The sequence below is a fragment of the Penicillium cosmopolitanum genome (genome assembly GCF_028827165.1).
Source record: "Penicillium cosmopolitanum strain IBT 29677 chromosome Unknown utg000011l:1.0-3548175.0:1.0-3550911.0, whole genome shotgun sequence".
NCBI lineage: Eukaryota > Fungi > Ascomycota > Eurotiomycetes > Eurotiales > Aspergillaceae > Penicillium > Penicillium cosmopolitanum.
The window spans coordinates 3,045,243-3,068,037 of record NW_026622681.1 but is presented as its reverse complement, the minus strand read 5'-3'; the positions used below and the strand labels follow the sequence as shown (position 1 = coordinate 3,068,037).

Below are 22,795 nucleotides of genomic sequence, written 5' to 3'. Positions count from 1 at the left end.
TGAATTGTCGATCACACCATGTCCGAGGCTGATAGCAGCACCTGCGACTGGGAGAACCCGCGCATCTTCCAGCGAAACAAACTCCCCCCTCGCGCATACTTTCTTCCACAAACATCACTGTCGCTGAACGGCCGATGGGACTTTAATTACGCGTTGTCGCCATTATTGGCCCCTGAAGTTTCTAATGACAAGAAGAGCGACACGCCGTCTGAATCGGTGCAATGGACAACTATTTCGGTTCCTGGTCACTGGCAGCTACAAGGCCATGGAAGACCGAACTATACAAACACCATCTTTCCATTTCCTTGTGACCCACCTCGTGTCCCTAGCCAAAACCCGACAGGTACATATCGGAGGTCTTTCGACGTGCCGCCTGATTGGGACCCATCTGCGCAACTGCGGCTCCGATTCGATGGGGTAGACTGCGCCTACCATCTCTGGGTGAACGGACATGAAGTCGGATATGCACAGGGTAGCCGCAATCCAGCCGAGTTTGACATCTCACAGTTCGTTGATCGGAAGGGGAAAAACGATCTTGTCGTGCGTGTTTACCAGTGGTCAGATGGATCGTACATCGAGGATCAAGATCAGTGGTGGCTTTCGGGTATGTTTTCTTCACAGAATTCAGACACACTTGCTGGAAGCTAACTATATCCCAGGAATCTTTCGCGATGTAAACCTACTTGCATTTCCTTCCGCTGCGCGGATTGAAGACTTCTTCGCGAAAACCGAATTCGATGAATCCTACGAGGACGCTGTTCTTAAAATCACAGTCCGCCTTACAACTACCGAGCCCGTGGTCTTGGAAGCGACACTTAGCGATCGAAAAGGGTCACATGGTGTCATCGGTTCTGCAAGTGTGTCACAGGTCGACGATGGGGATGCGATATTGGAAATTCCGGTGAAGCGCCCCGAGAAATGGACCGCAGAGACACCGTATCTTTACGATCTCACTATCAGTCTACACACTTCGTCGGATAGGACAACTGTCCAGAAGATACATCATCGTGTTGGATTCCGCCAGGTTGAAATAAAGAAAGGAAATATCACCGTCAACGGCAAGGCAATCCTCTTCCGCGGTGCCAACCGCCATGACCACCACCCTCAGTTCGGTCGTGCTGTGCCCCTGTCATTCCTGCGTGAGGATCTCCTTATCATGAAACGTCATAACCTCAATTCTCTGCGATGCTGTCATTATCCATCGCACCCTCGGTTATACGAGCTTTGTGACGAGCTTGGGTTATGGGTAATGGATGAAGCGGATTTGGAATGTCACGGATTTTATGATGCGGTCGCACGGCCTCTCGATATTCCAGAATCAATGGACTACGAGGAACGCAAGAAGCTGACTTTTGAGAAGGCCGCTCAATACACTAGCAACAACCCCGAGTGGAAGGATGCGTACTTGGATCGTGCTATTCAAATGGTCCAGCGCGACAAAAACCATCCTTGTATCGTGATTTGGTCTCTCGGAAACGAGGCATTCTACGGCCAGAATCATCAAGCGATGCATGACTATATCAAGTCTACCGATCCGAGCAGACCGATTCACTACGAGGGCGACCCGGAGGCACAGTCCGCCGACATGTTCTCTTACATGTACCCCTCTGTCAAACGGATTGAAAAATTGGCTGTCGCAGAGGGTGATGAATTCAAAAAACCAATCGTACTCTGCGAGTATGGCCACGCAATGGGAAATGCACCAGGTGCATTGGAAGAGTATATGGAAGCTTTCCGAACCCATCGACGACTGCAAGGCGGATGGATCTGGGAATGGGCAAACCACGGTCTCTGGGATGAAGAGCGAGGTTTCTACGGCTATGGTGGTGACTTTGACGATTTCCCCAATGATGGTATTTTTGTTATGGATGGGCTATGTTTTAGCAACCATACTCCGACCCCTGGCCTCATTGAGCTACAGAAGGCCTACTCGCCGGTGCACGCCTCTTACGCCAACGGGTCGATCTCCATTGAGAATAGATACGACTTCACGGAGCTAGAGCATCTTCAGGCCTTATATCGCATTGAATCGCTCGGGGAAGAGTAAGAATCCACATTGAGGTTTTTGAAACCAAGCTAACAGAAAACGCAGGACAACCATTATATCCACCGGTAGTCTCAAGGTTCCTTCCGTGAAGGCTGGACAGAGTGCAAATATCGAGTTTGCTCAGGATCTACCGAGTCTTCCCGAGGGTGAAATTTGGCTCACTGTCAGCTTTCAGAACATCCAATCTACTACCTGGGCCCCGAGTGGCCACGAGGTTGCTTGGTTTCAACACCCTTTCAAAATATCTTCGATCGGCCCTTCTCTTTCTCCTCGGTTCCCTATTCAGCTTAGCTCCAACCGTTCAAGCTACAGTGTGACAGGGCCAGATTTTGAGATCTGCCTTTCACGCTCCACTGGTGGCTTGACAAGCTGGACCTCTAAGGGGCACCAGCTTCTGGATCCTGATCTCAAAACAGCCACTGCATTAACCCCGGGATTTTGGCGACCTCCAACCGACAATGATACCATGTCATCAGATCTCGAAGAAAGGAAAAGATATGGACTGAACGACATGAGAGTCCAGCTCCGAAGCACCAAGGCTTCTCAAGTTGAGGGCGACTCTGTGAAAATATTGACGGAAGCCTGGGTTGGTCCACCTGTTCTTGCATGGGGTTTCCAAGTGACAACCACCTATACTGTTACTGGAGATGGCAAACTTTCTGTGGCCTCGCATGTGAAGCCTCAAGGATCCATTCCTTTGGATCTGCCACGACTGGGTTTGGACTTGCGTCTCACCGACAAATTGGACAACGCCAAATGGTTTGGTTTAGGACCCGGGGAGTCTTATCCAGACAAGAAACGATCTCAAAAGCTTGGAATATACAAGGCGAGCACTGAACAGCTTCACACGCCATATGAAGTTCCCCAGGAGGGTGGAAACCGATCCGAGACCCGTTGGTTGCAGCTGAGCGATAATCGCGGCTGGGGTATCAAGATTTTCAGAGACTCTGTGCATACAGACAAGGACCCTACAGTCCATTTTCACTGGGCCGCGTCTCGTTACAGTGCAAAGCAGATTGAATCAGCAAGGCACCCGTGCGATCTTGCTCCTGGAAAAACGGTTCATGTGCGACTTGACGCTGAATGTAGCGGAGTGGGTACTGGTGCTTGTGGGCCGACTACTCTGGACAAGTATCTCGTCGCTTGTGAAGAGAGGGAGTTTAGATTTACTCTGGTTCCTTTTTTCAGTGACGGGTTTTGAGTTGAGAGAATGTTTTGCGAATCCCTTTAGAATCAGAATGACTACAAATCAAACCTAGATTTCAAAAACAACCTTTTACATCCTTTTCATCAGAATTATCGGAATTATCGGAATTTATGTGTTCGGATGTTAGCCAGGACATCCATCATGCGGTCGCCTTTTTGCCTTCTCGACCGGGCGTCTCTTATGTCAAAGCGAAAAGGCTCTTTGTCAGGGTCTACACCAAAGGACGACAGCAGCAAAGGTGCCCGGAATCTGGCGGGATCTAAATCCATGGATACGATGAATCCTGAGTTATTTTTCCTGATCAAAAAGAGCCCAGAGTGCTTTAAATAATTAAGTTCCATATTATACGGCGTATGTCGGCCATTCAGTTCTCAAGTAACATCAGAATACCCTTTGGAAAATATAACAGGCAACAGCGATATACATTCCCTTGAATGTGAATAGGCCATGATTTTGTTTTGCTTTTTTGGTTTGAGGATCCAATATCTCGACGCATAAGGCCCGCTATCTATGAGACCAATTCATTGACATCCATTCATAATTTCGCCTTTCCATAAGATCGGCGTCGGCATCAAAATTTTGAAATTGCTGGAAGTCCTGTGTTTGCTGTCCCGGTAGGGGAAAATTGCCAAAAGAATTAGGCATAACAAAATTCTCAGCTAGAGTATGATTAGATCGAAATTTAGTAGCAATTAGCAGGGATGGGGAGACCGAGACCCACGATTAAAAGAACCAATATCGACTGGCCACATCACTTCTTCAGACAGCACCGATCTGATGTTGTCTTCATCATCCAAGTGACCATCGTTGGTCTGGGGATCACTACCACCATGCTTTTTAACAGCTTGACTCGATGGAGTCCCATAATTTTGACTATCAGTTGACCTGTCCAGGACGAAGGTGACGGTATCGGCCGCCTTTCGTGCATCTGTCGAGGTATCGCTCCTTTTCATCCAAACGTTTCGGCATCTTTGGAGTGCCCCGCGGATATCTGAGCCCCGTTGCACTGGATGTGCGACATGGAGCATTGTGCAGAGAATCATCGTTGCGGTGAGAAATTGATGATGCATTAGTGCGTCTGCTCGCAATCCCATTGTAGAAAGTTGCCCCCCTGGCCCGGTCTCTTCATCAACCAAGTGTTGAATATCCAAGGTACCGAGACAAGCTTCAAAACAAACTTTGTGCGAGTGTGAAGCTGGGTTGCCTTCCGCATCACGATACTTTGAGCAGATAAAGCGGCGATGCAGCGCAATCTGTCCCTGATAGATCTGATGGGATAGGAACAACCGAGACATGATTATCTGCGGAGGGTCGGTCAGGCTCGCCGCCATGGGCTTTGGCCTCAGCGGCGGGGGGATACTTGCTGCTGCCTGTTGGAGGGCGGCGTCGATGCGCATCACATCTGGATAGCTGCAAGGTTTTACTCCGTCTGCCAGCTCGACCACAGCCCCCAGTGCGGTCATAACACGCCTCATCGCAATTATTCCAAGTGAACTGGTGTACTCGGTGAGTGGGCGGGATGGAGGCAAATCGGTCGTTCGCTCATCGAAATCCGTGTCGTTCAGATTTCGTGGCTCCATAGTATCCCATTTGGAGTCCGAAATCATCCGTGGCATGCCCATTTGGCTCGAGATAGTTATGTCGGACATCAATATTATGACCCATAATCGACGACGCATCTCCCCTTGATATGGTGAAATACCGGGGAAGTGATTAGGGTCACGGTGATAGCCCATTCGCATGGCTAAGTTAACCTCCAAGGCCAACAGAAACCAGATATCCTTGTCGGCATCGGTTCGAATGTAGAACTCGGCGTATGTGTAGTTAATTACTGTTTCCAAAACGCATGGACCGGATCTTGTATATTCCCCCAGAATCAGACACTGGACAATTCTTTCCCGGTAAAGGTCGACCTGAAGTGAGAAATCTTCCGTATTCTGCTCGGACGTTTTGCCGGATACTAGGCACCCAAGGCAGATAATGCTGAACAGGAGCCCAATCCACATGATCGGTACTGTTGACGGATCGTTCCAAAATATCTCATACTGCTGCAGTTAGTGCATATTCTCGAAGAACTGGCCATATGACCTTACCTCGCGTAGAAAGCTTGGACCATGGACAGCGGCTATATCGGAATCGAAGTTAGGACATCTCCAATTGAAGTAGGATAGCAAACTCACATGACGAAACAAGGTCCAGGTAGTTAAAATATCGAGATACATAGCGATCGACCACCGCTTTTGGGGGTAACTTTGAAAGAATCTCTTCTCGAGAAAGTAATCGACGACCTCCATACAGAAGCATCGCATATCCAGATTTAGGCTGTGCAAAGGTGCTCCCATGCTCATCAGTGGCATGATTTGGTGGTGTATTCGCGAGTCGAAGCTGCTCCTCACGGTCAAGGTGAATCTTGAGATCTGCAATCCCATCACGGAGAATCGCCCAGTGATCACGTCCCACGTAGCTAACCTCCGACTCACTGATACGCATACTGCCACACTCGGTACTCCCATCCCCGCTTCTATGATCGTACCATCAGAGGGAGCATACTTTGTCTGGGACTGGGTAGCTACTTCAGGAACCGAGTTAGCAGGAGCTTTGCTTCCAGAGTCGGCCATCAGTGAGACTACTAATCGCTCCAGTTGTACCAAACGGTCATGAACTGCACGTGGTTCCGAAAGGTTTGAAGAAACCGGCAGGCCCTGGCCGTCCACATAGGTGCATATTTGGCCACGCGAAGAGCAGCAGGAACATGGCTGCTGACGGTCACATCGTGATCTAAAATCGTATCAACTCTTCAGCCCTAACTAGTTGAGATTGCCAAGACTCTTACTTGCGGCGCCGACAGGGATTGCAGGAGAGCTGTGGCTTATCTCTTTGGCGACTTGGATTTGGTCGAGGTTGCAATGGCACCGGTGGCTGTGACGGCTGGAATGTGATGCCAAGGTCTTGGCCAGGTTCGCCTGGGTCCATACCGGAGATATCTCGGGACAGCACTGGACAGGATCAGTGAGACTGAGCATATATACGAGTGGACTTTCTGTAGGTAGGGAGGCTCTCTCCACATTCTCAGTACCGTCACTTCACGTGATTTCCTCGTACCAACCCCTCCGATCGGGCCCCTTGAATCGTGACTCTCCAACTTGTCGGGCAAACCTCCCGAGATTTGAACGCCACTCGATTTCCCCAGGAAGACCCACTGGCAACACCAGTCTACTCCGCATTTGACCGCTGCTTCCTGTTGAGGTGTTGGTTCCTCAGGCAGCAATTCATATCGAATTCTTGCGCATTCTGGCCTCTCACTCCCAGGCAGTGATAGTCAGAACATACATCACCACTTTCATGATTCTGAGTCTCCTTGGAGAACTTGTTAAATGTAATGCGGGGATTTTTTCTCTGCTCGCAGGGAGCCTCGTATCTTTTCCGAACCAGTAAGACGTGCCAAGCCCCTGGATACTCCCGCCTCCGGGCAGCAGTTTCGAAAAAAAAAGAAAATGATAAAATAATAATAATTTTAAACTTGGTTGAGCTGAGAACCGTTTATCTTTCATGATCCGGTTCGTAAGAGCCAACTCTCACTATCGCAAAAAAAAGAAGAAGAAAGAGGATCATCTCTGACGTTTGGGACTGGCATTTGCCTAGGGAAACCAGGGAAACTTTGCAGATGGGTCTGGGGGCGGTGATGTATTTCTTGCCTGGGTGCATGTGGATCGTGAAATGTCAACTAACGGCAAAGGGTCAGTCTTCCTAGTAAGTGGCCACATCATCTTACAGCTATAGCCATCTATAACCGCACCCGCGCCTTTTTTGTTATTTCATCCTCCATCCCCCTGTTCCTTCCTATCCAACTACTTCATAGTCTCACCAAATACCTTCAATTCGCACTGGAGTCAAGTCATAATGGTGCTTCTCTCACGATATAGGTCAACTTGGGGTATCCCACCAGGACCAGAACAAAATAACTGGAAGTGTCGTTTGAGAGAGTGGAAACTCCATGGATACTGTAAGCTAATCGCTCCCTTATTGGACGGACGGGCCGTTCTGACATTCTGCTTGATGTAATACAGCTGGGATTGAACTGAATCTCAGCTTCGATGGCAACCCAATCGTGAATCTGGAAAATACCCGCCAGTTTTGTGACTTTGAAGGCCTTGAAATTGCTGTGGTGTAAGTAACAAGTCATTCGATGTGCTGGTCAGGTCTTCTCTCCCGCGGGACTAATCATTGGTAGCATGTTTTCATCTTGGCCAAAGGATGCAGGGTCTACACCGGGGCTATCAGTCGAAGCACATATAGATTTCTACAAGGCGCAGCTTGAAATTGCTTCTAATTTGAGACCAGTTGTGATCACCGCGCAATCTGGATCGTGGGAGCACCCGCGCTATCAAAATTGATGATTTTAAACTGACTTGATTTCATAGGGATTGTTGGACGCTTGAAGAGTCTGTTCAGTTCTATAAAAGAACACTGCAGATTGATAAAGAGTTTGGACTTCAAGGGAAGATATGTCATGAGACCCATCGGAGGCGATCTCTATTCAATATCCGGGTTGCGGCCGACATACTACAGCAGGTGCCAGAGTCAATACCACTGTTTGTGAAATGACTTTGGCTATCACTAACGAAAGGCAGATTAAAAATCACTGCAGATATTTCCCATTGGGTGGTTGTTGGCGAGCGCCTTCTAAATCAAGGGAACAATGACATCAGGCTCTTGGCCTCTATTATTCCCCATGTACGCCGCCCAGTTTTCATCCATTTCCAGGCATTAACATCGAATAAGGTCAATCATATACATGCTCGTATCGGAACCACACAGTCCTCGCAGTGCCCAGAGCCTGCGAATCCAGCTTTCGCCGCCGAAAGGGAATTTTTCGAGAGATTTTGGCTTGATGTCATTGAATACAAGCAGTATAAAAGCTCTGGATCCTGCATTACATGGGTTCCTGAATACGGGTAAGATCAAAAGATCGTACCTATGAGCGCTAGAATTCTAACATTCGGTTAGGCCATTTCCATACCATCCGATAGGGTCCATGCAAGCCCATGAGGATCTTGCAGATAGCGAGGCCAAACGACTCGAGATGCTCTCCACAAATTTCTCTGATATGAGAAAGTGAGAGCTTGGCTAGTGAGGTCCAGTGGCTTGGAAAATTCGTGTCTTCTCCAAATGATGTTAGACTTCATGAGAAATGGCAATCTTGAAAAAAATGCTTGCAGTAGATACTTCCTTGTCTATCTTAGATGGAACGCCCCATACATTCTTTCAAATTCCATTCATTACCACATTAGATGATATATGTCTAGCACTGGCCCAATTCCAGATCCAACAACAGCCATGGACCAAACATCGCTATGGAGGCAGGTGTCGAATCTTCCACAGACAGAAAATTCCATAATTATTCATATCAGAGCTGTACAGAGTAAGCGTATCAAATTCTGCTGTCTGCTTTAATCCACCCCCACGATCTCTAGGGAACTAAATACCAGCCATTCCATCATACATTATTTCAGTCTGGCGGAATGGGATTGGACGGAGGGCGTGGGGGCACCGGGCAAGGGGTTACCGATCGGGTAATGGATGACTTCCCCGCACACTCTCCCCGCAATCATTATCGCGGAAGTCCTCCGAAGCGGTCTGGGGTATGCTTTGAGTTTCCTCAGTCATAAATTTTCCACAAATGAACATCTAATTTCTTTCCTTCAACCTCCCGGGCTGCCGTGGGGGTGATAGCTGATCAAGCCATCCCGTGCCCAGGATTCCTAGCGCGGTATATGAACGGGAAACCCCAAGTCCTCGCGTGGACTGATTCTCAACGATCATCATTTCTGACACATGAATGTCCCACCCCTCAAACTATGGATTCTAAACGAGATGACTTCACAGATTCCGTGGCAATTGAAGACGTACGAGACCTCAATGCAGCACAAGGCGACTTGAAAGTCAAAGCCGTGATTGACCAGGAAAACGACGAGATTTACCTGGAAGCGCTCGAAAGATATCCTGAAAATGATTCTATTGACCCGGATGCGGAAAGGCGTCTTGTCCGGAAGCTAGACATGCGCATTATCCCTGTCCTAGGCATATGCTACTTCTTCTACGTGAGTACCCCCTTGGCTATATACTATTATTGGCCTTTGCAATGCTGATCCATAAGTTCTGAAGTATGTTGATAAAACAACCCTTTCATATGCAGCGATTTTCGGAATCAAGGACTCTCTGCATCTTCAAGGTGCAGAATACTCTTGGCTGTCAAGCATCTTCTACTTTGGTTGGCTTGCCTGGGCTATCCCCTCCAACTTGCTCATGCAAAGGTCACCTCCCGCATATTATCTGAGTTTCAATATCTTCATGTGGGGTGCATTATTGATGTGCCAAGCCGCTTCCAAGAACTTCGAGGCCCTTGCCGCTCTTCGAGTACTCTCGGGTGCCTTTGAGGCCATCGCAGACCCAGCTTTTATGCTTTATATCTCGACATATTATACCAGAGAGGAACAACCATGGAGAATAGCGGGCTACTATCTTTGGAATGGTATTGGTGTGGCTGGGGGTGGTCTGATCGGTATGGATTCAACATTCTACTTGTAGCCTGACTTTCCGTTCAATTTACTTCCGAGGTGGATTTTCTGACATAATTTCTAAACTAGGCTACGGAATCGGTAACATCAAAGGTGCCTTTGACTCCTGGCGCTATGAATTTATCATTGTTGGGGCAGTGTGCTCAGCTTGGGGCATTGTTCTCGCTTTCCTACTCCCCAACTCGCCAACCACCTACAAGGGCTTCACACATGAAGAGAAACTCATAATGATTGCTCGTCTGCGGAAAAACCAGACTGGTGCAGAACAGCGAAGGATTAAGTGGTCTCAAATAAAAGAGGCATATCTGGATTATAAAATGTGGCTATTCTTTCTACTTGGATTTGTTGCCAACATCCCGAACGGCGGCATATCCAATTTTTCGACACTGGTTATCAAAGGTCTGGGGTTTGATACACTTAATACTGCCTTGCTCGGAATACCCCAGGGTGTCATAGTCGTGATCTGGATCGTTCTGGGGGCGGTGATCAATCAATACCTTCCGAAGAACAGTCGCACTTGGGTTTCGGCTCTGTTCATGCTCCCAACTATTGCAGGTGGCCTTGGATTTCTTCTTGCCCCGGACGATGCCTACGTTGCCCGGTTAATTTGCTTGTAAGTTTCGATACATTTTGCGAGAATATTTCCCTTCTCAGATTACTGACCATTTCTCTTTCATTCTATAGCTACCTCACCGGCTCATACCAGGCCTCTTTCGTGATATCCCTTTCAATCATCACATCAAACATTGGTGGTCAGTCAAAGAAAATGATTGTTTCCGGCATGATATGGTTCGGTGTTTGTGTTGGTAATATTGCTGGTCCTTTCTTTTACAAGTCGGAGCAAGCACCAACATATCGCCTGGGTATTGGATCTCTGTTGGTCTCAAATTGTCTTGAGCTTATTTTGTTTTTTGTAATCCGCTACGCCTTCATCTGGGAAAACAAGCGGAAGGAACAATGGCGACAGACATTGCGAGAGCAAGGAAGGGAGGCGGAGTTGACTTTGAACGCCACAGCTTTTGCTGATTTGACCGATAAGGAGAACCCGAACTTTGAGTATGTTTACTAGTTTGGGAGCTCGCCTTAACATCTCCTACCCTTTTAATGCCATTTTAAATCAATTCTTTTTGAATTTGGCTCCTATCCGTGCTTGTTCTCTGTTCGACCCTGAACGGAGCTTCCACCTGGGCACATAAATCAGTCGTGAGCGGATAGTACTAGTATATATTGGAGGGAAGAACAGGTGTCAGTAGTAGGTGAATTTTCAGATCCATATTAAACATCCATATATCATCATGATGATAGCAGCTTGAATGCCATCACCTGGGCAACAATGCAAAATACATTGCCAGTGCATATCTAATTTTGAGTGACGACATAACCCATTCAAGTTCGCCTGCCCAGGTGCCCGTATCTTCGATCGGGAAATGACAATTGAATCGAACGGCATTCGGAGATTCCCCGATTGAAGGCTGAAGCTTTTGAATAGAGGGGTCAAAACGCCCGAGAAAATAATCGGGGCTCTAGAACCCCCACGTGGGGAAGTATCCGTCCTCCAAGACTCAATTTCGCCCCTTCCCCCTCTCCCATCGATAACCCCTTGTTTCCTATTTGAGATCTCAAAAATGGACCAGATATCCTCGCTTCTGAAAATGGCTCCATCTTCTCCAACCGCGCCTTGGCGCATGAAACGCGTGAAACATCCACCGAGTAGAATTGACGGTGCTAATCAAGTCACTAAAATTCGCAATGCAGGTGTAGCTTTCATGGATGAAAAATTCCGTGACCTTTATCTTTTCATGATAGATATAAACTTTCACTACGCGATTTGGGCGCCTGAAAGACGAGGTTGTTGAGAGGAATTGAGAAAAATTGAACTGACTTCGACCCTTCGCTCCTACTTTTTACTAACTGGTATCTTTGAGGTTCGACTAGGCTAGATTCAATTACTTAAAATTTAAAACAAATGGTATGCAATCGAGGAAAGTTAAAATATGTTGAAGGGTTGGTTTGAATTATCTTTAAAATATACATGTTCGGGTAGAAATCAATTAAATCACAGTATGAATGTTCACATCGGAAACCGTAACATAACACCTTGACTCTGTTTCATATGAGAGAAAAAATGGTTGATATCCCTTAGGAGTCGGCCTTGAGCTCACTCAGAATCTCATCGGCGGCCTTCTCTGCAACCATGTAGGTGGAAACAGCAGTGAAGGTACCGGGAATCTTGGGGTAGACGGAAGCGTCCACGACACGAAGTCCAGAGACACCACGGACGCGGAACTTGGAATCCAGGACAGCCATTGGGTCGTCGTCGGCACCAATGGGGCAGGTGCAGGAGGCGTGGTGGCCCCAGGCTCCGTCCTTGACATATTGCTCGACATCCTTCTTGGACTGGACGGCGGCACCAGGGAGAACCTCAGTGATGTTGACAAGTTGGCGATCGAAAGCGTCACGGGCAAGCTCAATGGCTTCGTACAGCGCGGTGAGATCAGCGTCGTAGTCGCCGACACCAGTGTCGAAGTAGTTGAAGGTAATCTCAGGCATATCAAGGGGATCGGCGGATTGCAGAGTAACGGTACCGGCGGTGTTGCGGGGGTGGGCCTTGAGAATTGCCCAGGTGAACCAGTTGTGCTCGTCGGTGGCGTTGATGCTGTAATCGGGGAAGTATCCACGGAAGTTGACAGGACCTCCGAAGCAGAAGATGTCGAAGTTGTCATCGGTGGTAGAGCTCTTGTAGAGCATAGTAGCGGCAAGACCGGGGGATGAGTAGATACCACGGTCACCCAGAATAGGAGACTCCCACTCGTTGATACAAGGGTCTTCCTGGTCGCGGATGCTGAAAGTGCACTTGTCCAGGCAAGAAAAGTCCTTCTCAATCTTTCCCTGTACAGAGATCTCGTAGTGATCCTGGAGGTTGGTACCGACACCAGGAAGATCACTGATCACCTTGATGCCGAACTTCTTGAGTTCCTTCTCAGGTCCGATTCCGCTCAGCTTCAAGAGCTGGGGAGAGTTGTAGACACCACCGGAGACAATAACCTCGCGAGAGGCGCTGGCAGAGCCAGGGATACCATCAAGGGCGTACTTGGACAGTGGGCTGGCGCGGTACAGGTGACGGCCATCCAGGAACTCAACACCAGTGGCGCGAGGAGGGGTGACGGTCTCATCGAAGACAACCTTGGTAACGTGGGTGTTCATGCGAACATCGAGAGGGTACTTTTGAGTGCCATTGTCAAACTTGGCATCACGAACAGCAATAATAAATTCACGAGCACCGTTGCGGTGGGCATCGTCGGTCGAAATGGGGATTTGGTAGTAGCCCGGGTCGGTGTCGCGAGACTTAGAGTCGGCATTAGCATCGCCAGCCAGGAGAGTACCAATGTTCATAACGTTGTCAGTGAGGTTTCCGAGGGCAAAAGCACCACCGGTAAGCATGCTCAGAAGTTGGGGGTCCTCCAAAACAATGCTGAGGGGGGGCAGTCTCGGTAGACAGCCAGCCGTCATAACCGTGACCCTCCTGTCCTGGGAGCAAGTAGTTGTTGTTCTCGAGCTTGGTGAAGTATTTGCGCATATTATCCGGGGTCCAAGAGCTGTCACCAGTGAGGGTAGAGATGTATTCGAAGTCGGATTGGTGAGGGTAGACGGCGATCAGGGCGTTGTGAGCAGTGCATCCTCCCAGGGTACCGGTACGAGGGTAGAGAGTTCCCTTCATCTTCGAGCCGTCAGGAGGGCTGAGGCCAGTGTAAAGTCCGCCATCGGGGGTATCATAACTGGTCTTCCAGTCACGAGCTTGACGCTCTTCATCGGAATAGTGGTTGACGAAGAAATTCCACGCAAGCTTCTCATCCTCGGAGGATCGGGCAGAGTAGGCCGGGATGGTGTAGTTGTAGTTTTCACCCTGGTCATCACCAGCCTCGAGAAGAAGAGTCTTGTGACCAGCCAGCGCAAGACGCGCAGCTAGGGGACCCCCACCAGCACCAGAACCGACGACGACATATTCATAATTTGTGATGTTGACCGCTTTAGCCACACTGGCTGTGGCCGCCAGCAGGCCGACGAAACGGGAAAGAAACATAATGTTGGTAAGGACTGACTGAAAGAGCGACTGGTTTGTTGAAAAAGGTACCAATCCTTGCTTTTATACCGGGGTCGAAGGTTTTCCCCTGAAACAACCCAGTTCGCATAATTTCCATGTACCCTCTACTCCGTACCTTCTGGCCCAACGCCGTTGAAGGCTGTCATGCCGCGGCAGTGGGGTAACTAGCTCGTGGGTTATCCACCCATTCATAGTTTAGCCGAACACGTTTACAGCAACACTGCCCGAACGATCGGCGATAGTTTAATGCCGACTCCACTTATTTCACCTGCCATCCCTGCTGATCATCAAAATGTTCCACACAATGCATCGGCGGTTTATCCTTTCCAGAATAATCGAGACTAACAAGGTCCGTTCGTATCCGTCTGCCAAGGCAGTGTGAGCTAAGTTGTTTCAGGGGCTAGCATGATGGTTCTTTCTTCATCTTCTCCTCGTACGAGCATCTGCGAGTATGTAGAGGATCATTAAGCTTGCAGCCTGTGCCTAGTTTTAACAAACGCTTTTTACTTGAATGGGTTGTCAATCTAATCGTGTCATGCGCGGCGTAGGCTCCATGGTTCTCATGATATACGATCTTCCACAAGGGAGACTTGGTATTCCAAATTCCCCTTGGCCGAATCAGCTGAAGTGACCGAGATAGTTTTTTGGTTCGACCGTTAGACCCATATCTTGCCCCAATGGATTGAAGCTCCAGATGTGGGTGTAGCGAGACGGCCCGGGATGTTGAACCTTGATACTAGTCCCCACTAGCTTTCTTAGCCCTTTTTCCTGTCCATTGACAACCGAGCGGGGGCTCATAACAACCCCGGTGCCTCCGGTAAATGCCCCTCGAGATCTGCATCGTGCAGTGATCTTTGTCCGCCATATTTTCTTCAGTTTGGTTTTCGCCAAAATAAAGACATATTACCTTCAATTGAGACCGGATTGTTTAGTTGCGAAACTCTGGCAAATATTTCTCACCCAAAGCCTGTTCCATGACAAAAATCACTATACGCCATGTGCTTGAAGTAACCATACTCGTACTATGTAAATGGCAAACTCCCAGGGCTGGGCCCGATCAACACGAGCGGTGTGGCGGAACGGTGCCCCGGGCGTGAGTCGGCCCACTGCGTTGCATCCCGTCTCCACGACTTCGAGAGGAATTTCTCATGATCAGCGGAATTCCGATCGGATGAAATGCGTACCTTGAGCCGTTCGCCGAGTTGCTCCTCTGTCTATTTTTAAAGCGTACTTCCGTTCTTCCGATCTATTGATGGCATAACTCCGATTATGAAAATCATCCTGGGCTTCTAGCCACCTTCAAGTTAGCACCTTGGAATGCCAAGGCTTTCCAACTTTGATGATGTTGAAAATTTCCATTCGATTTGTAAGAGTATATATGCGGAGGTGTAATTACTATCACTTCCAACTTGAAGGTTTAAGCACCTGGGCATTAGTACCAGTAGTAGATTAGAGAACCGAGAACTCGTTAATAAAATAGTATAAATACTACTCCAGGCAATCACGGAAGATTTACTGGTACCAATGCAATCTTCCTGTCATTTCTCCCATCAAACCTTGGCACAACTTAAAATCCCGGAGATCAGTGTACGCCTCTCAGATGTCGGATAAGTACTGTATCCATTTTCGTCCTAGTCGCTCTTGGTCCCTGCATTTCACGTGATGTAAACAGATGATCGGCGCGCTGTCAGAATCGACCTCACCCCTGTTGTTTTGCGCCATTCCCTTCTTTGAATTGTGGGTTCGATGGCGTTCTTTCAAATTCTCTGATTTCTTGGTGGCCATCGATTCATTGCAACAATAGGGGCATGAAAATCATCAGGCGACCCCTCGAGCTCGACGCGCCACGCTCGTCAGCGGATGCGGCACGATGTGGGGAAAGGAGGTGGAAGTCCGTTGCCACAACAAATTCTCATTGGTCACTAGCGACGGACTTCGGCCTCCGCGTTGATGAGCAAGAACATGAGCGATAGGGAACTGAGTGAGTTGGAGAGTGAGTTAGATGTTGTATTCTACGGCTTTTGTGGGGATATAAAGTAGAGAAATGGTGGAAGGAGATGTGAATTATGGGCGAAGAATTAAATGACAACTTGCTAGATTGACCATACTCTCCCCCCAAAATGGCACCCTCCGCAGTTAATTCGTTGATCAACGAAACTAGCCTGACGACCAAGGATTTACTTTCCCGTCATAAGTCAAACGTGTGGAATTTCGACGTTTTTCGCCAACTGGTTCCTCTCGCCGCTCGCGAAAACCTTACCTAACGCAATGCCTCTTTCCAGCCACCCTCTAATGTTATCATTCATGCCACCATCAACGAGTTCTACTCCCAAGCTTTGCTTTCCCCCCATCCAAAGCCCCAGTGGCAGCAGAACACCGAAAAGGTCCGGCAACTGATCGCCCGGTATATCAATGCCGATCCTACGTCCGTTGCATCTATGCGCGACACGACTGAAGGCCTGAACAGTTTTATCCGTGGCATCGAATTCACACCGGGAGATAACGTGGCGATTTTGGACTCCGAACACCCCAATCATGCACATGGCTGGATGGCCCTTCGGGAGGCAGGACTCGAAGTGCGACAAGTTCCGACGATTCCCGAATCCGAGAAAACAGGTAACGTCGTCGAGGCTGATGCGGAGACTTTTGCTCCGTATGTCGACGGCCGAACACGTGCTATTGGCCTCAGCTCCGTGATATTTCACAGCGGGCAGAAGAAAGATATCAAGGATATCTGTGATGTATACCGGCTAGGGCCTGAGGAACGATTTCATTATTGAAAATGGAAGTGCTGGAAAGTTTGGATGGCTCCGCGAGATGAGCGCCGGGATGATCCTGGAGGAGTAAACAACGCGGTCTCTGTTGAGCACCATTTCACTCGCATCGTTGCCACTTGACATTGACGTGGAGCTCGGATATGGGGTTGATGTTGAAGCGGCGGGTGGCTCAGGCACAAATATCGATCCATATCACAGTCATTGTCTCCTTTGTCCACAGAAAACTATCACACACTGTCATTATTTCTCTCATGTCCTGCTAGAACTTGATATGTGACACCTTGAATAGAAAGAGAATATTGACGTTATTTGAATCATATCTCTTCGCTTTCTTCAGGCTTACATGTCTTTTCAGATCGCTTCGGATTTTACACTCACACATATCTTCACTCACATCAGTGTCCCCCCTACTACGAAGTCCACTATATTTCCTATGTAATTGAATACCAGGAATCTACATGAATGGAAGCAGAAGTCAAAATGAGTTCTCATATGGAGCCGCGAGGGGGGGGTTAGAAGAAAATCCGACAGAGACCACGGAGAACTCTCGCCTCCGGCTCAAGGAAATTTATGACATTCACTGCCCTTGGTTCCTCATGTTTAGGCTTGGAATTTCCCCATTCCCTTGCATAATATTCTAATCCTCTTCTTCAATCCCTTCTAGACCTTACACCTCGTTACTCCTCACTTCACATTTGGATACTGCTTTTCATCCTTTGATTTGCTCACCCCACTATTCCGACATGGAATTTCTCCATAATACGGATCGTAAACCGCAGGACAGAGGTCTAGCCAAAATCATCAGCAACAACACCCGATGACTTCCCTCTTTGCTCTCGACCCCGACCCAGAGATCATGTAAGCTCCCCTTGTCGGTTCGTTCACGCTCATGCTAATAAGTCCGAAAGAAACCCAGTCGGTCCTCCGTATGAGGAGTATGGATCCATCACGATCAAACGCCAAAAGGTACTACCCGGTCTGCCCAATGCCACAAGCCCAAGAATCATCCCTTTTGTGAAGGTGGGCTGGCAAAATATCGCACCAGCCGAATGGGCAGCCCACATCAAAGACATCCCCTCCCATATATCCGTGAAAATGCAGACCAGCTACGCCAAATCCGCTGTCGGTGCCCTGATTGCCGCCCCACCATTACGAGAGCCTCTGCTAAGGAATAGCAAATCGCTGTCAGGTGCCCAACTGGATGAACTGATCCGGGGAAAGCGCTGCAACTCGGAATCGGCCTTGATGCAAATTGTTGGGATCGTCGAATCCCAGGATGTAGTGGCTGTCCCCAAGGCCGTGGCCCATGGGCGAAGTGTGTCATGTTCTACGACATGACAGGAACGGTTTATGGCTGTGGTAACTGCCACTGGAACAGGACATACGGAAAGAGATCAAACGACCCGTGCAATCTGGCCCGCTACCAGCCTGTTCAGGCTTCTCGGTCTTCGTCACTTCATGCGGTCACTAAACACAAGCACTCATGATTTTGCCTCTGTCGTCGTTTTATCTATCTTCAATATCTACGTTTAATCAATGGGCTTTTGATTAGATACCCTCGTGTCTAATGTAAGTTTGAAACTTTGCAGCGGCGTGGGTACCCCAGAATGGATGCGGTTATTCATAGCAGGTTAGGTAATCTCGGCGCGATTCCCCGAGGTTAAACCTTCAACCCCCACAAATTGCAGCTCCCAACTTGCCCCGACCCGATTTCAGCAACTCATATATATGGACTAATATTGAGTGCCGCGGCTTTCATCTCCTCTTACCCTTTGTGACTGGTTCCCAGATCAGGAGCATACACGGGTCCGATGCAGCAGCTCGCCGGGCTAAAGCGGGCAATGGCCACACAGGACAAAACGCCTACCGCGTATGTCGACATAATGATATTTTTCTAATCGCACAAAAAGGTATTGACTAACAATCCACAGATGTGTGACATGCCGTTCAAAGAAAGTGAAATGCTCGGGTACAATTCCCTGCGACTACTGCGAGGATCGGCGATTGGAATGCCGCTCCGCTAGGAAAACCCAGAAGAGACTATATTCGGTTGAGTAAGCTGGCGTTCTCGATCTGGATTTACCATCATTTACTCGCCAATTCTCACACATGCTTCTTACAGATATGTCGAGAAGCTCGAACGTCGCCTTGCAATATGCGAAAATGCCGGACAGCTTCCGGCTTCTATTCGCTCAGGTAATGCGGTTCAAAGTTTCGTCTATCGCGCAGGCTCGACAGACACTGATTAAGAATAGGAACAGCGGCATCCGATAACATTAACCATGACGACTCGTCATCACGCGCACGTTCAGGGGATTCATCACCTAACCGCAACGGGGTTACCAGTCACCCAGCGTGTCTCAGTCCGATGTCAAATCCAAGCGTGGCAATGTCCAATTGCAACCCGCAATCATCGAGCCCTTCCAGTACGTATCACCAGTCTACTAAATTCCAAAATTTACTGTGAGCTGAATTGTCGCTTTAGCCATGAGGGCGGACACATACATAAACTCTAGCCATATCCCTACATCACGGGTCCGGGATTTTCTGTGGAAGAGGACACCGGTCAATCCCAGTGATTCAATTACCGGGTCGGATAACAGCTTTCTACCGTCTACGACACGGGATATTATCGAAAGCTGGTCCAACCTACAAGACACTTTTCTGGAAGTCCCAAGCCTTCCTGGCAAAGGCGATGCTGATCACCTTTTGAATTGTGTTAACTTTTACATCGGCCAGACTCAGCACCACTTCGATGTCCGGGAGGTCTCTGATCATCTAGCGCTTTTCTTCGACGGTCGTCTGTCATCTTCCCCCATCCCAAAACTTTGGTACATTAAGTTGGTCTTGATCTTTGCTGTTGGGAAGGTTGTCGAGGGCAGATTCGATGACGATCCACTACCGGGAGATTGTTACTTCAAGTATGCCCAGGCTCTCCTTCCGAATCTGAGTGAACTCCATGTGTCAAAAAGACACGGCGTAGAGGTCCTCGGTCTGGTAGCACTGTATCTCCAGAATGTCAACAGAAGTGAAGAAGCCTACTTATATGTCAGTTCCCTTCCTCTTCCTAGGTGCATAATTACTAAGTTCTAACATCCCGTTTACAGGTCAATTCAGCGCTGCGGATCGCCATTGCTCACGGATTCCACGCTCATAGTCGGTTGAATCAATATTTAAAATCGGAGAAAACCCACCTCAACCGCCTCTTGTGGACAATATACATGCAAGAAAAGTAGGTTCACATTTTCCCCACCAAAGCCAATAAACTGAGATATTTTCCACTAGGCGTTTGGCCGCAGCAACTGGCAATCCATCCAGCGTCGACCGCGATACAATCGAGCTGGAGATGCCTGCAAATGCACTTGGCTTTCCGTCGCCGTTTCCAATCTGTCTCAATATTAGAATTGCACATATTACAGGGCGCGTTCTCCAGAGTAAATATGCCTATCACTCTCCTTTCTTCGCTCTCCTCTGACTGAAATAGCACTGTATGTACAGAAACCCGAAAAGGATGGAAATTTGATACATAGTGTTCAGTCTATTATTCAAGAACTGCATGAGATCTCCGCGGAGCTCCCATTGGACTTTTCAGATGGAAATCACAATCAGACCCCTAAGCAAAACATCAGAGTCTTTGCTTCTATTCATATGATGCTTTATCAGGTATGACACTTCTAAATGGTTGACGTCAATGCTCCCCGTTCAATCAATTGACTTGTCGCTGTAAACAGGCTATCCTACTCACCATCCGGCCAATAATGCTCTACGTCGCACGCATAATCCTGACAGGAGATGAAACAAGTCGCTCCACTATTTACAGCTCTTCCCTGGGTCGCCTATCTCGAACATGTGCAGAAGCAGCACGCAGGATGCTTTCGATGGTCCTAATGCTGAAGAAGGAAAATATCATTGGTAGATTAACTCGATATCGGCCCGGAGATAAGAGGATCAAGATTGCTAAACTTCCTTCCCAGCCATATTCGGATTCTTCGACCTAGATGCGACCTTTTCGAGCGCCTTCATCATGATTCTAACAGCAATATTCAACATTATATGCAAGGACGACCAGGCTATTATTCCATCTCCGGGGCTTGATGAAGCCATTCAGGTCTTGCGCCATCTTTCAGATCGTGGAAATCCATTTGCGGGTGAAAAGCTGCGAGAGGTTGAGCACATTTGGGCACAATTACATGTCGACAACAATCTAAACAATGGGCCATTGGCAGGATCCAGTTGGGCCGGTGACTTCCCGAACACCCACGAGTCGAACCCCCAGGAATCTAGCTCTGTGCCATCACAGAGAACTCTTGAAAGATCGAATGGACCGCAACTGCAGTCCTCGGACATGAGACCCGATCAAGAGTCGGCTGTGGGTTATAACCAGGCATATCTCGCAAGCCGTCGCAATTCAGGCCACCACTCGACCGGTGGTGGTTTCAAAGCTTCACACCACCAAGGACCGCCGCATAATGATGGCTTTCATGAGTTCCCTATTGGAGATTGGCTCGTTCAGGATACCAATGAACAGTACAATACGATTTTGGGAAGTCAAGAGTGGGCACTAACTGGACAGGATTCCATTGACTTTGCTGAATTAGCGACTTACCTTCCGGGCTTTGGAGAATGAGGGGTTCTATTCATCTTATTAATCGGGCCACTGCTTGTCTTTTGGGTTTTGCTTAGCGTACAATCTAGACGTTCGATCAAGCGCCAGCAAGAAAAGCTTTCCCGCGCAAGTAACATACTACTCAATTGAATCTGCATCTGAGATATTTACACACACTGGCTAGTCACTGTAGGTACTGCATTCACAGCTCGGGCAGCGCCCTGGGATAACAGTGATGTATCCTGCTGGACCAGCATAAACCTTACACCCAGATCATTTATTGCCCATGAATGAATTTCCGGAGAGTCGTATACTCCAGCCAAGCCCATGACCTTTCCTTTCGCCTGACAGGCCTCACTAACGTTTATGATTGCATTTCTGTATTTTGGATGGTCGAATTGGCCTCCCACTCCGAGATCAATAGACAGATCTGTGGACCCAACCAAAACAACATCAACTCCGTCCACGGCTGCAATTTCCAGGACGTTCTCGACGGCATCTGCACTTTCGATCATAACAAATACGGTTGACATGGATTGATTTGCGACCTGAATAATGGTGTCTATGGGCATTCCCCGAAGACCGAACTGGGGAAGCTGGCCTGTCATTGACCGACAACCTTTGGGTGGATATTTGCATATGCGCACTGCATTCTTGGCATCATCTGAGTTCATCGAGAATCAGTAAATATCACATTATGACAGGAATAGCGAGAAAGAAAGAAGGAATCGGCTTTGAGAACACCGATCTGGCATTTGGCACGTACCTTCCGAATGGATATGAGGGAAAATAATCCCCATCGCGCCACCATCAAGAGCACGCTGAACAAACCCATTGCCACATTGATGAGGCACCCGAACAAAGGGCGTTATTCCAGACAAAAGTCCAATGTGGCAAAGGTTACTCACTTGTTCAAGAGAGAGCCAGCCGTGCTCCATATCAATGAACAGCGAATCAAAACCGGCATTCTTGGCCGTTGTCACCACTTGTCCATTTGCCGAGATTTTGATCCCGAATGCTTTACAGACTTGGTTTCCGCCGGTCTGAATATGAAGCGTATTTGGGCTCGCGTGATCCATGGCTATCGTTGAGAAGAAAGAAAAAAGAGAGGAAACCTGCAATAATTCCAAATTGAGGCCTGGCTTATCTTTCAAAATAGTTAAATAGGGTTATGTACTTTAGTCGCGGCAGAGTGGGGGCGATTTCGGTTGTTTGTGTCCGAGATAATCGCAATGCCGAGGGGTCTCGGGGCCCATCCGCCGAAGTGGGACCAGCTTCGGCATGATCGACTGAGACCGATTGTCATTCAACTAGTAGTACTTTCGGTAAAAGAAGGGCGAGATATTTCGTTATCATGCCTTACATTCTTCCCAATTGGCATTGAATATTCGTCTAGGTAGGAGCTCTGATGTATCCACATAAGAAACGCCCTGCCCTTGGAAAGTTTAGCGTTACGGAGGCCCTCGCCGAATTCGGGT

At 48.4% G+C, this 22,795-nt stretch overlaps 8 protein-coding genes across 8 annotated transcripts; 5 read left to right on the top strand and 3 right to left on the bottom strand.

The window, feature by feature from the left end:
• Positions 1–18: 18 nt before the first annotated feature.
• N7509_012653 (putative beta-galactosidase) lies at positions 19–3,248 on the top strand (the record flags this gene model as incomplete). The annotated part of the gene is made up of 3 exons (XM_056637290.1): positions 19–604; positions 660–2,043; positions 2,093–3,248. 3 exons carry the CDS (start codon positions 19–21, stop codon positions 3,246–3,248), a joined length of 3,126 nt encoding a protein of 1,041 aa, XP_056483320.1.
• A 698-nt stretch (positions 3,249–3,946) lies between these two features.
• Positions 3,947–6,227, bottom strand: N7509_012652 (transcription factor; the record flags this gene model as incomplete). The annotated part of the gene is made up of 5 exons (XM_056637289.1): positions 3,947–5,299; positions 5,348–5,379; positions 5,435–5,775; positions 5,805–6,032; positions 6,088–6,227. The coding sequence occupies 5 exons, from the start codon at positions 6,225–6,227 to the stop codon at positions 3,947–3,949; spliced, it is 2,094 nt and encodes a 697-aa protein (XP_056483319.1).
• Positions 6,228–7,154: 927 nt separating this feature from the next.
• N7509_012651 (sugar phosphate isomerase/epimerase family protein) lies at positions 7,155–8,373 on the top strand (the record flags this gene model as incomplete). Its single annotated transcript, XM_056637288.1, has 6 exons — positions 7,155–7,257; positions 7,322–7,421; positions 7,486–7,620; positions 7,676–7,846; positions 7,886–8,209; positions 8,262–8,373. 6 exons carry the CDS (start codon positions 7,155–7,157, stop codon positions 8,371–8,373), a joined length of 945 nt encoding a protein of 314 aa, XP_056483318.1.
• Positions 8,374–9,112: 739 nt separating this feature from the next.
• Positions 9,113–10,901, top strand: N7509_012650 (major facilitator superfamily domain-containing protein; the record flags this gene model as incomplete). Its single annotated transcript, XM_056637287.1, has 4 exons — positions 9,113–9,355; positions 9,420–9,816; positions 9,902–10,445; positions 10,517–10,901. The coding sequence occupies 4 exons, from the start codon at positions 9,113–9,115 to the stop codon at positions 10,899–10,901; spliced, it is 1,569 nt and encodes a 522-aa protein (XP_056483317.1).
• Positions 10,902–11,971: 1,070 nt separating this feature from the next.
• N7509_012649 (GMC family oxidoreductase) lies at positions 11,972–13,913 on the bottom strand (the record flags this gene model as incomplete). Its single annotated transcript, XM_056637286.1, has 2 exons — positions 11,972–13,304; positions 13,330–13,913. 2 exons carry the CDS (start codon positions 13,911–13,913, stop codon positions 11,972–11,974), a joined length of 1,917 nt encoding a protein of 638 aa, XP_056483316.1.
• Positions 13,914–16,372: 2,459 nt separating this feature from the next.
• Positions 16,373–16,714, top strand: N7509_012648 (pyridoxal phosphate-dependent transferase; the record flags this gene model as incomplete). The annotated part of the gene is made up of 1 exon (XM_056637285.1): positions 16,373–16,714. One exon carries the CDS (start codon positions 16,373–16,375, stop codon positions 16,712–16,714), a length of 342 nt encoding a protein of 113 aa, XP_056483315.1.
• An 814-nt stretch (positions 16,715–17,528) lies between these two features.
• N7509_012647 (Zn(II)2Cys6 transcription factor) lies at positions 17,529–21,338 on the top strand (the record flags this gene model as incomplete). Its single annotated transcript, XM_056637284.1, has 12 exons — positions 17,529–17,569; positions 17,620–18,026; positions 18,506–18,581; positions 18,643–18,765; positions 18,834–18,907; positions 18,967–19,137; positions 19,197–19,759; positions 19,819–19,943; positions 19,997–20,145; positions 20,196–20,374; positions 20,443–20,623; positions 20,686–21,338. 12 exons carry the CDS (start codon positions 17,529–17,531, stop codon positions 21,336–21,338), a joined length of 2,742 nt encoding a protein of 913 aa, XP_056483314.1.
• Positions 21,339–21,484: 146 nt separating this feature from the next.
• Positions 21,485–22,396, bottom strand: N7509_012646 (HpcH/HpaI aldolase family protein; the record flags this gene model as incomplete). The annotated part of the gene is made up of 2 exons (XM_056637283.1): positions 21,485–21,981; positions 22,084–22,396. 2 exons carry the CDS (start codon positions 22,394–22,396, stop codon positions 21,485–21,487), a joined length of 810 nt encoding a protein of 269 aa, XP_056483313.1.
• Positions 22,397–22,795: the final 399 nt, after the last annotated feature.